General features: G+C 38.5%; 1 protein-coding gene across 1 annotated transcript in view; it reads left to right on the top strand.

Annotated features, from left to right (window-relative positions):
* The window catches only part of ECT2L (epithelial cell transforming sequence 2 oncogene-like), a 107,368-nt gene that overhangs the window by 58,565 nt on the left and 35,712 nt on the right, over positions 1-13,091 (top strand). The window contains exons 9-11 of the mRNA XM_006834623.1: positions 2,863-2,955; positions 5,435-5,617; positions 8,985-9,088. Of these exons, the coding sequence (XP_006834686.1) occupies positions 2,863-2,955; positions 5,435-5,617; positions 8,985-9,088 (380 nt within the window). The remainder of the gene's footprint in view (positions 1-2,862; positions 2,956-5,434; positions 5,618-8,984; positions 9,089-13,091) is intronic.

Below are 13,091 nucleotides of genomic sequence, written 5' to 3'. Positions count from 1 at the left end.
TCAGTATACAGGTTGAATAAATATGGTTAAAGAATACAACCCTGTAGCACACGTTTCTTAATTTTAAACCATTCAGTGTTCCCATGTTCGTTTGAACAACTGCCTCTTGGTTCATGTACAGATCTTCATGAGAACAATTAAGTGTTCTGGAATACTCATACTTCGCAATGTTGTCCATAGTTTGTCATAATCCACACAGTTGAAAGCCTTTGGATCACAGATAAACATCTTTCTGACATTGTCTGCTTTCAGCCAAGATCCATCAGACATCAAGCAATGATATCTCTCATTCCACGGCCTCTTCTGAATCGGGCTTGAACCTCTGAAAGTTCTCTGTCAATGTATGCTTGTAGCCATTTCTGTATTACTTTTAGTAAAACTTCACTTGCATGAGATATCAAAGATATTATCCGATGATTTCCGCACTCCATTGAGTCACCTCTCTTTGGAATGGGCACACATATGGATTTCTTCCAATCAATTGGCCAGATAGTTGTCTTTCAAATTTCTTGGCATAGATGAGTGAGTGCCTCCAGTGCCACCTCAAGATTTTTATTCCATTAATTCCTGGAGCCTTGTTCTTTGCCAATTCCTTCAACACACCTTGGACTTCTTCCTTCAGTATCAATGGCTCTTGATCATTTGCTACCTCTTGAAACAGTCATAGTGACTTCCAATTCAGTGGTCCCTTTTCCATCCTCGCCTAACTTTGACTTCTCACAGCAGTTAACATGGATGAAAAATCCTCCTTAAACATTCCTTCTCATGGCTTCCCCAGTACAAATGGTCCCCAGGTTACAAATGAGTTTGCGGGTGTGTCAGGACGGGTAAATAGGAACGTCTTCAGTCTTTTGTGAGAAAAGGCTCAGAGGCTTTTTAATGATGTGAAAGCTGCAAGTGTAGCACGTGGTGGAGGTTGTGATGAGAAAATGTTATGAGATAGGGCTTGGCTTCAAAGTGAGGGCAAATTTACATGACATTAAAGGACCAAAATGAGTTGTCCATGAAGTGGACATTCATAACCAGGGACTGTCTGTGCCATAAGTTCTGTGGTTTTCCTCTTGTCTCTGTGACCTCTTATTTTCAGTTTCCTTTGCTGGCTCCTCCTACTCTGTGGTGGTGGTGGTTGTGTGCCCTAAGTTGGTTCCAACTCACAGTGACCCTGTGTAGGGTTTCTGGTTCTACAAATCTTTATGGGAGCAGAAAGCCTCATATTTCTCCCGTGACTTCTCCTCTGTAAGACCCTTAAATATGCCCAGGTTTGATCCTAGACTCTCCTTTTCTGGAACTATAGTTTTCCCCTAAGCCATCGCATCTAGTCACATGACACTAAGTTTAATCCGTACAGAGAAAACTCTTATATTTCTACCTCCAGCCCTCCAGCCTCTTATAACTAACTCACACTTGTCATCTTCACATTGTGTTTCATTTGCATACTTATAGGAATCTCAAAGTTAACACAGCTAAAACAAACTCTTGACTACCTCCTCAGCACCAAACCTTCCCCTTTCCCAGGATTTCTCAGTAAAGATAGCATCATTACCCAGTAACCGCATAAGCCCAAACCTGACTCATCTTGTTTGGTGGGTGGGTGAACATTAAATGTAAAGTCAGATAACATAGGAGCTGATTGGTGTGGGAGCCAGGCTGGAAATGGCAGAGCAGAAAGAAGGAAAGCATTTGGATTGACATTGGTGAGCCACCCATTGTGAAATTCAACGACATCTTTTCCTTGATTGTTTAGTTCAGTTTTAAGCTGTTATTCTGTGACTTACAACAAAGTACCTTAAATGATACACTCATCTAAAAAGCTTTATAAGCAAGGGTCATAAATGCTTTACAAGAGGTAATGCAGATTTGATTGGGTGATACAGAAAGTTAAGAACTTGGCTGTAAATCCACCCAGAGACGTCTTGGAAGAAAGATCTGGTAATCTACTTGTGAAACATCAGTCATTGAAAACCATATGGAAAAGTATTCTCTGTGACACTCAGGGATCATCATGAGTTAAATTAACTTGACAGCACTGTTTTGTGTTTGTGTTTTTGTGTTACAAATGAGAATGCAAGGCCCAGAGAAGCCCCACAGTCATTTATTGACAAAGTTGGAACTAAAACCAGGTCTCCTAACTGAACCTCTTCTACCATTTGTAGGGGTAGGAGAGGGTTCTATGGAACAAAAACTTAAAAGCTTTTCTAAGAACAAAGAGGAGTACACTCTAAAGTTGACAAGGGAAACTCCTGCAAACCTTAGACACCCGTAAGGGAGAGACACCCCATCCTTTCAGCTATTGCCCTCTCATTCTAAGATGCAATCAAAATATTGTAGAGTAATCCTTTACTCTTGGACCACAAAGCATTAAAATACACTCCCCATTACGTGAGTCCCATTTCAAATAATTCTTTGTCACTGAAGAAAGGATGAAATTAGTGCTACGCTAAATTCTGACCATCATATTTCAGTGTGTATTTAGTGGTTTTAAATCTATCCTCTCAGTTTAAGACTTGTCTTTTGAGTAAAACTATTTTACAAAGTATAGGCAGACTTTCCTTTTTCTTTGGGCCGAGTATTCCAAATATGAAAACAAGTGCCAGGTAAAAATCCCTGCCCTCTTTCCCCACACTATTGCTTGTTGTTGTTGTTATGTACCGTGTCGCATAAATTTGATGCCTGGGTTTCAGCATTTAGGGATTAACTGTAAACTGTTTCTCGACTGCTCCATGGAGGGATGTGAATTAAAGAAGGGACTGCTTGCTACGGGCCTTTCTTGGCCAACTCATTCACGCTCCTCCTAAGTGATACTGAACTGCTCCATGGCAAATCCTGTGAGGAAACTAATGGAAACCTTTTTTGACTGTGCAGAGGCAGGAATGGACGTTCTTTCTCAGCTGTCTCAACTAACTGGCACATTGTTTACGGCCCCCACTGGGATTGCAACCGGCTCCTACCAACACAGTAAGTAGATATGGAATTTGACTACCAATGGCATACACCAACCCAGGATCAGTGAAAGGTCCTTAGTCTTAGTCTCTTAGTGATACTGCAAGAAATACCACCAGTGGGTAGCTTTGTAAACAGAAATGTATTTTCTCACAGTTTAGGAAGCTAGCAGTATGAATTCAGGGTGCTAGTTCTAGCTAATGTTTGCTGAACAATTTGGTAAGGAATGGCAAGAATGGTTGCACAATTTGAAGAATGTAATCAATGCCACTGAGTTGTTCATGTAGAAACTGTTGAAATGGTGTATGACTATATATATTTGCACCGAAATAGAAAAGAGTAAGTGATTGGTTTTAAGACACACAGTGCACAGAGCAAACCCTATACCCAGGTGGGATTACATCCACAAGTATAGGAGTTGAGGTTTGCAACACATATTTGGGGGGCATATAATTCAATTCATAATAGTTTAATAATGTTGGTCATGGTTGGCATATGGTGCTGTAGGACAAGCACTCGACTGCGAAGTCAGTTTGAATCTCAAGGTTGGTGGTTCCAACTCACCAGCTGCTCCTTGGAACCCTATACAGGGTTGCTATGAATCAAACTGACAGCATTTAACAACAATTCCCTGAGAGAATGCTATCACTTCCTAAACTATGACATCTCATGTTACTTAGTCGTTTTCTTAGCAGGAATCATTTACTACAAATGCTTGTTTCAACCCATCATTTACACAAACTTTGCTGAAAACATCATCTTTAACAGTTAAGCAAAAATGTATAGTTGTTGATCTAAATAAATAATTTGTTGTTGTTAAGTGCCACCAAGTTGGTTCTGCCTCATAGTAATCCTGTTTAGGGTTTCTGAGGAGCAGCTGGTTAGCTTGAACTGCCAGCCTTGCAGCCCAGTGTATTGACCCACAGCACCACACCAAGACTCGAAGAAGAAATAGTAAGTACAAAGAAAACCTTTTGTTAGTAAAATATAACCAAGAGGGCTTTGTCTGGAGAAAAAGATTACAGGGACAAAGAGATGGCAGAAGAACCCCCTTTGGTTCCATTTCAGTAGAATTACCTGAGAGGAAAAACAGTCAAAGTCAAGATATAATTCAAATGCAAAGTTTCATTTAGATACAAAATCTGCCAACCTGTTGTTGTTGGTAAGTGCCATCCAGTTGGGTCTAACCATAGCGACCTTGTAAAGGGTTTCTGAGGAGCAACTGGTGAGCTTGAACCACCAACCTTGTGAATCAAACCAACTTTGCAGTCTAGTGCATTACCCACAACGCCACCCAGAAGTCCAATAAGAGACCCAAATTGCTTCACTACAGTAACATAAATTTGTTTTCCTATAAAACTCTTTGTTTCTTAGCAGACACAGCTTGGAGTAATGTAGATATATGAAGAGGTTTCAGAAAGTTCGTGGAAGTTTTCCATTATCTTTTTTATTCCATTTTCCCATGAACATTTTGATACCTCTTTATATAAAGCATGACATCCTGAATCCCAGATGCAAGTACCTTTAAAGACTAGGGGAAAGTTGACATGATTTTGAAAACTGTAAGAGAAAAAATTCCATGTAGATATACATGGAAAAGCACATTGACCTAAGGATTTTTTCATCTATTTTGAAGCAGAAGCAAGGTGAGCAATAGTGAGGGGAGCCTGAAAAGTTGCCGCTGTGATCTGTGATTTGTCTTCTTAAATGGAGTTCTCAGCTCCACAGCATTCTGGTCCAATGAGTAATGGCCCTGGAGAGCCTTCGTTATTACAGCAATGCCACTAAAAGGCAGGATATTGGACTCCATGGAGTTACAATATGCAGCAGAGTCTGTTCTTCTTCTCCGCCTCTGGCTCCCCCGCCTCCAACTCATCCTCCTCTGTTTCCTTTCTCATTCTCCTCATAGACAACAGTGTGATAAATCGTTATATGTATTTATCAATAAGGGGAAAGGGGAAAAGAAAAGAAGGCTAGTCTGGATCCATTCAGGATGTCACTGTATCATTCAGATGACTTGGTTTTCAAGGAGACAATTTTACTTAAGTATCCCCTATAGTTGTGTAGATATATTCATAGAGAGAGATAGCAGCTTGACATAATAGAGATACAGGGATGGCTATAACATCATGATGGAGAAATTAAACAGAGTGGGATTTTCTTGTATTTTCATTTTTAGGATGTAAAGAGAAAATAGTATATTCTTACTTGGGTGTCTACTCTGCTTCCCAGTGCACAATCCAGCAGCAATATTAATTTTCAAATATATTTCAAACCTTGTCTATCAAAGCATTTGAAATTCTTCATCATGCATGTCCTTTTTGAGATTTTAATTTCACATTTGGAAGCAGACTATGTGTGTTTACCTTAGCCTTCCAATGAGAAAGGATAATAAATCTGCTATACCTACAACTGTTTTTATTGTACTTTAAACAAGTAGACTTATTTCCTCGGAATTCAAGTCTGCAATTATAAAAAGCAAAAACCATGTCAGTTCTTAGTGATTGGCTCAGCCAGCAGCAGGATAAGATTCCTCTCTCCATCTACTTCATTGAATCAAAGCTACAGACCTGGTGCAACCTCACAGACTTCCTGGAAGACACCTTGAAATCGGTAAGGAGACAGTTAAGTCCTTTCTTCAAGGACCTGAAGAAGAGCATCAGTGGCCGGATGATAGGTAAGAACTCTTGCTACTTCTGTTGCAGGTTCATTACCAAGTTTGTTTCATATCAAGAGTGTATCTAAGTTTAGGATTGATGCAAGCTAACTTTCATTCTTGAATATCATCAGTAAAACTATTATCTTTGTTTTTCGTATCTCCTTTTAAATAGATAATATCTACAAAGAACAAATGTGTTTTTGTTTAAAATGTTGAAGCTAGCTCCTGTCTTAAAATGCTACAAGTTGATTAAATTCGTATGTGTGGTAGTTAGTTACTCAGCTAAAAAGCACTATGTTTGCTGAGTTAGAGAGCTGTGTTCTTTGTCCATTATAATTTGCTCTAGATGTTGCCATGGAACATCCCAGTTAAGTATCTTTTAGACTACAGCACTAATTACTTAAATGCTTGTTGTTCTCAAGTGCTGTAGGGTCAGTTCTGACCCATAGTGACCCTGTATAGGGTTTCTGAAGAGCAACTGGTGAGTTTGAACCACTGACCCTGAGGTTCAAACCAACTTTGCAGACCATAATGCCACACCAGGACTCCAAAATTCTTCTCTACCACCTATTTCCTCTCTGCCTTAAATTTGCTGTGTATGTACTCTACCACATGTTGTAAGTGTTCAAATACTATTTCTAAATAACTACAAGATTCTACAGGTAAGAAATGATTTCTCCTTGTTCTTTCACAGATACTATAGACTAGAGATACAGGTGGAAAGATAAAATTTTTTTAATATTTTACAACTCTTTTCAAATATATGTAAGCTGTGAGAAGTCAAATGGAAGAATTATTTTCAAAGAAATGCATGTTGTTTAAAATATGACAGAATTAAATGATACCTGTATGTATAGATCTGTGTGCTGTTCCTATTTCTTTAAAATTTTATAAATTAGCATAAAAATTAAGAGAAGTTTGGAGGAATATTTTGTGGGTTTGCAAATCTAAAATTTATACTTGGTTGTGGTCGTGTGCTATTAAGTCATTTCCATCTCATAGAGACCTTATAAAGGGTTTCTGAGGCTATAAGTCTTTACAGGAGCAGAAAGCCTCATATTTCTCCCATGGAACATGTGGTGGATTTGAACTTCTGACCTTGCAGTTAGCAACCAAACATGTAACCCACTATGCCACCAGAATTCCTTAAAATTTGAACTTCTTGTTGTTATATACAATTGAGTCAGTCCCAACTCATAGCAACCCTGTATAAAGTTTCCAAAGAGCAGCTGGTGAATTTGAACTGCTGACCTTGTGGTTTGCAGTCAAGCGCTGATCCTACAGTGCCACGCTGTAAGTGCAAAATTTGAACGTAAAAGGCTCCTTTTTACATGTCTTGTTGTCCATTTTTATGGAATTCATTTGATTAGTTTTGTATAAGTGGGATACATTTTTTTGTCCTAGAGTGTCCTTTTAATTTTTTTTAAAGTTTTTATTGTGAATTTTATTGTGAATGATAGTTTACAAGGGAGAACATCTGTTTTACACTCATCCTATTATATTTTGTTTCATTGCAATGATTACAATCTCCTCCATGCATTATTATTTAACAGTATTTGCTTCTATTCCCCCCACTTTTTTTTTTTATGTACACTAAAACATTCAGAAATATAAAATCATTTAAACAACCAAAGGGCACATTCTGCATGCCTGCTTCCTGGCTTTCAGCACACAGTCTTTCTTTTCTGTGAGTCTAGAGTCCTCAATTGCTCTGTCTCTCCATGTCCTCATCTCTGGTGTTGCTGCTTCTCTGAATAGGGTCCCACATTCCACTCTTGCTCTTCTCCCTTGATGGTCCTAAGTTACTGTACTCCTGGACTGTAAGATTAACTACTCCCCCTTTTTTGTTACCTAACTTCTACCTTTAATGTTGTGACAGTCGCAATTAGTAATAACAATTACTCACTATTGAATCATAAGAATCTTATCCCTGTCTCCTTTCACCAGACCTATCTAGACAAGATGAAAAAAAATCAGTGGGGATTCCACCTTCCCCCACACTCTAAAACTAAACTCCCTTTTGAAAACTTATAAGCCAGTCACTTCTTGTCTTAGCCCTCTCCTCATTTTAGGTAGCCAATATCTAAGTTGCCTGTCCTTATCAACCCTGTGTATAGAGGAGATAGGAATGATCCTTGATGTGAAGATTCCTTCCCTCTCAGTTGGTATTTTGAGCTACTACATCCATAAGTATAGGTCAAGTTCATCAAATTGTAGCAGTTTACACTTGTTTCCTTTATCATAATTTTTATATCTTCCTCTAGTTGAGTTCTGATCATCAAGCTATTGAAGCTAGGTCAAAAGGGTACTATCTGCAAGTTTGGGTGTTCTTGTGCCTCTTCCCTCACAGCTAATGCTGGATGCTTCACTCTCAGCTCTAGCCTACCGTGGCTGTGTCCTTGTCCACGGGCCCAGGATTCTCCAGGTCTCACCATACTTCAGACCAACCAGCCCTTCCTCTTCTCTCTCTCATCTACAGGTCAATGGGAGTCTATGGAATGTGGTTGAACTCAGCCCATATCTTCATTGCTGCCTTTCTCCTTCTTCTACTCACCAGTAAACCAACATGGTTGCCAAAAAGCTTACATGCCGGCTCATGTATTCCCTTTGAGTTTCAGTCTTGGAAGGGGGTTTGTCCTGAATGAACTTGATTGCTTGCCTTGATGGCTCCCCAGAGAACACTTGTTCTTGTAGTAGCCAATCATATTGCTGTTTTTGTTTTTTAATTTTCCCACTGGTCTTTCTTTCAAGAAGTATCTTCTGTTCCTCTAGCTACTCTGGGCTGGTCTGCTTGTCTTTTCAAGTGGGAATGTCCCACCTCAGAAGGTTCTGAATGGGGCTCAGTATTCCACCTAAGATCCTATACACTACAGAGGCTCCATAAGTAGCCTATTTCACTGAGCAAGTTCTAGCACCCCTTTTAGGGATTCTAATCAGTTATAGGCTGAAGATGGACTTACAAGCTTTCTATAATCATGTTTCCCAATATTCCTTTCTATCAAGTGGGATACTTTTTATGTTATATATTTTGTTGGCTTTTGCTCATTTTATTTATTTATTTTTATCATGGTAGATAATCTTCATGGCATAATAAAATTTACAGTCTTATTCAATCAAAAACAAATGTGAGGACTGAATTGTTTTCTTCATCACATTTTTTAACATAAATTAATCACAGTATAAAGAAGCACAGTAGCTCTGAAGGATAAACACTGAACCGCAAGCCCCAAAGTTGGAGGTTTGAGCTCCCAGCGGCTTGGTGAGAGAAAGATGAGGCTTTCTGCTCCCACAAATATTTAAGCCTCAAAATTCCTGTGCAGGATTGCTATGAGTTGGAACTGACTCTGCAGCACTTACCAACAACAATGTGACCTTATATTTACAGGACAATTTATGTTTGACACATTGAGTACAGTCAACATCTTGAGCAACCAAGGAATTGCACAAGCTCTGGCAGATGGACTGATGGAGCTGTCAAAAGAAAATTCTGTAAGTGTTTCATCAAAGAAAACCAGAAAACATCTAACACTTAAATAAATTTAGAGTCTGCATTTATTGCTCTTTTCTTTGTTTATCTCTTTGGGTGAACAATTTCTCAGAGAAATTGTATCTGTTTATAAAAAGAGCCATTGAGAGACTTTAGCTCCAAGATGCATTATGTCTACAAAACATACAAAAGAAAAAGCTTCTAGAGTGTTTAAAGTTTTTGTCTTTTTTAACCTTTTGCTTAATTTTAGAAGTAATTTATTAAAAAAACAAACAAACATGTGAGTGGTTTTATATTTCACATAAACATTATTCAACAGTTAAAGACAATAGTATGAGGCAAAAACAGATTGTGTGAAACTAAATATAGAAAGATGATGGGGAAGCTGATAAAGGAAGGAAAAGAAAGCACAAAAGAACAGAAATAAGCAAATCAGTATTTGGTTGGGGATGGAAGTGGAAGAAGCCTGAAGAAACACTTTTTGGACAGTCTATCAGAAAAGCTAGTCCACAGGCCAGAAGACTGTGAGGAAGAGGGAGGTCAGTCTACAGACCCTACAAAGACAATATGATAGCAAGGCTTCTAGGAAAATGAAATATGAATCTTGCTGTCAGTTTTGGGGAAGATGGGAGTAGGGTAAGAATACAATATGTTCTAGGAGGAGTTCTGGTGTGTCACTGTAGGATAAGCACTCGAGTGATAATCACAAGGTCAGAGGTTCAAATCCACCAACTGCTTCTCAGAAACCCTATACAGGATTGCTATGAGTCAGAACCAACTTAACAGCACTTAAAAGCTGCAGCTATGCTCTAGGAGGTTCTTTGATTCCTGGGGAAAGAGTCTTGAATCCTTCTCTTCCAGTATCATTATTCTACTATGTGGGCAAATTTAACATAGTCTTTGGACACAAGTGTGCTCTCGCTCTCTCCTTATCTATGTTCTATCTACATTAGTTTCCGTTAGACTTCCTAGGTGGTCACCAGACATCTACCAGAGTAAGATACACAGGGGGAGTTTGAGAAGTTGCTCTTGTTAGCTGTGATTTGTCTTCTCAAACAGAAGACTCAGTTCCCCAGCCCTCTAACCAATGTCCAATGTACTAGTTCTGGAGAGCTTTATGGGTTCAAAGGATCAAGGATGTTTTCAGGGACAAGCCCAAGCCTTGAGAGCTCACACAATGTTCCTGAAACATTAAAGATTTACTGGTATTCACTGTTTTTAGCCCAGCTCCATCTGACATCAGCAATGATTATCTTTCGTTCCATATCCTCTTCTGAATCAGGCTTGATGTCGATGTACTGCTGCAACCATTTTTTCATTATCTTCAGCAAAATTTTATTTGCATGTGATATTAATGATAATGTTTGATGGTTTCTGTATACTGTCAGGTCATATCTCTTTGGAATGGGCACAAAAAAATCGTTGTCAATCAGTTGACCAAATAGCTCTCTTCCAAATTTCTTGGAATAGATGAGTGAGTTCTTCCAGTGCTGCATCAGTTTTCTGAAACATTTAAATTTGTATTCGATCAATGCCTTGAACACTTAGTTTCAGTGTAGCTTGAATTTCTCTATTCAATATCATCAGTTCGTGATCACAAGGTACATATTGTAATGATTGAGCATCAACCAAGTTATTTTTGGTACAGTGACTGTGTATTCTTTTCATCTTACTTTTCTTTTAAAGTTTTTATTTATTTAAGTTTTTATTTATGAGTTGAGTGATAGTTTACATGGTAGAACATCGGTTTTACACTCATCATTTCATTGCAATGATTACAGTCTCCTCTGTGCATCATCATTCAACAGTATTTGCTTCCATTCCCTTTTTAAATTTTTCTTTTTTTGGGGGGATGTACACAAAAACACTCAGGAATATATAATCATTTAAACAACCAAAGGGCACATTCTACAACAACCAAAGGGCACAAGCCTACCCCCTGGCTGCCAGCACTCAGTCTTTCTCTTCAAAGAGTCTAGAGTCCTCAGCTGCTCTTTGTCTATGTCCTCATCTCTGCCTCCATCTCTGATGTCTCTGCCTCTCTGGATAGGGTCTCCATATTCTTTTGATGCTTCCTACATCCCTCAACATTTTTTCCATAAAAATCTTCAGTATTACAAACCAAGGCATGAATTTTTTTCTACAGTTCTTTCAGCTTGAGAAATACTGAGTGTGTTTTCCCTTTTTGATTTCCTAACTCCAGGTCTTTGTACATTTCTTTATAGTACTTTATTTAGTCTTCTTGAGCAGTCCTTTGAAGTTTTCTGTTCGTCCCTTTTTTCTTACTCATTGCTCCTAGCTGACTTAGCTTCTCTACACTTAAGAGAAAGTTTCAGAGTCTCTTTTGATGTCCATTATGGTATTTCCTGTCTTTTTAATGACCTTTTGCTTTCTTCATGGATGATTTTTTAAATGTCATCCCACAGTTCTTCTGGTCTTTAGTTATCAGTGTCTAATGTACTAAATATATCCTTAAAGTAGTCTCTAAATTTAGGTGGGATAGATTCAAGGTCACATTTGGATCTAGTGAGCTTATTTTAATTTTCTTCAAATTCAGTCTGAACTTGCATATAAGCAAATGATGGTCTGTTCTACAGTTTGCCTCTGGCCTTGTTTTGGCTGCTGATGTTGAACTTCTCCATTTTATCTTCCCACAGATATAGTCACTTTGATTCCTGTGTATTCCATTAGTTGAGGTCCATGGGTATAGTCACCTTTTATGTCATTTAAAAAAGGCATTTGCCATGAATAGGTTGTTGATCTAGCAAAATTCTGTCATACTATCTCCAACATCATTTCAGTCACCCATGCCATATTTTCCAGCTATTGATCCTTCTTCTTTGTTTCCAACTTTCGCATTACAATCATCAATAATTATCTTGATAGCATGTTTAGTCTATTTCAGACTGAGGAAGTGGGTAGAATGCTTCAATTTTATCATCACTAGATTTAGCGATTGGTGCATAAATTTAAATAATAGTGCTATTTACTGGTCTTCCTTGTGGTGGTGGTGATTGTGTGCCATGGAGTTGGTTCTGACTCACAGTGGCCCTGCACAGGGTTTCCAAGGCTGTACATCTTTATGGGAGCAGAAGGCCTCATCTCTCTCCCGAGGAACTGCTGGTAGTTTTGAATTGCTGACCGTGAGATTAGCAGCCTGATTAGCAGCCCAATTTGTAACCACTACACCACCAGAGCTCCTTGGTCTTCCTTTAGGCATATGGAAATGATCCTATCAACAGACAGCATTTACTTCAAGAGTGATCTTGAACTGCGCATTTTGTTATTGAATGCAATATAATTCCTCTTTAATTTTCCTTCCCAGCATAACATATCATAATATTATCTGATTCAAAATGGCTAATATCAGTCCATTTCAGCTCAATAATGCCTAGGATATCAGTCTTTATATATTCTATTTCATTTTGATGACTTCTAGCTTTCCCAGATTCATACCTCATTCAGTCCACATTCTATTAATGAATGTTTGCAACTGTGTCTTCTCATTTTGAGGTATTCCCCATCAGCAAATGAAGGCCCCAAAAGCTTTGTTCCTTTCACATCATTAAGGTCAACACTACCTGTTATGGTGCTGTGGGATAATGCACTAGACTTCAAGGTCAGTTTGAACCTCAAGGTCAGCAGTTCAAATTCATCAGCAAAAGGTCAGCAGTTTGAACCCCCCAGATGCTCTGTGGGAGAAATCAGTGGCAGTCTGTTTCTGTAAAGGTGACAGCCTTGGAAACTCATTGGGGCAGCTCTGCTCTGTCATGTACGGTTGCTATGAGTTGGACTCAACTCCACGGCAGTGGGCATTATACATCTACTTTAGTATTAGCCATTTGTTTTCTGAATATAAATTCATTAGGTAGAAAGCAAAAATCAAACCACTTGAAGAAGAATAAAAAAAAGACCTCTATTTGATGACCTGTATTTCAAATGAATGCTTTAAATAGGAATTCTTTTGGGGGGCATATTTTTCAGGATAATCCTTTGGAATTTTTA

The sequence above is a fragment of the Chrysochloris asiatica genome, unplaced genomic scaffold (assembly GCF_000296735.1).
Source record: "Chrysochloris asiatica unplaced genomic scaffold, ChrAsi1.0 scaffold00013, whole genome shotgun sequence".
NCBI classification, from domain to species: Eukaryota; Metazoa; Chordata; class Mammalia; order Afrosoricida; family Chrysochloridae; genus Chrysochloris; species Chrysochloris asiatica.
This window is presented reverse-complemented; position numbering and strand designations above follow the sequence as displayed.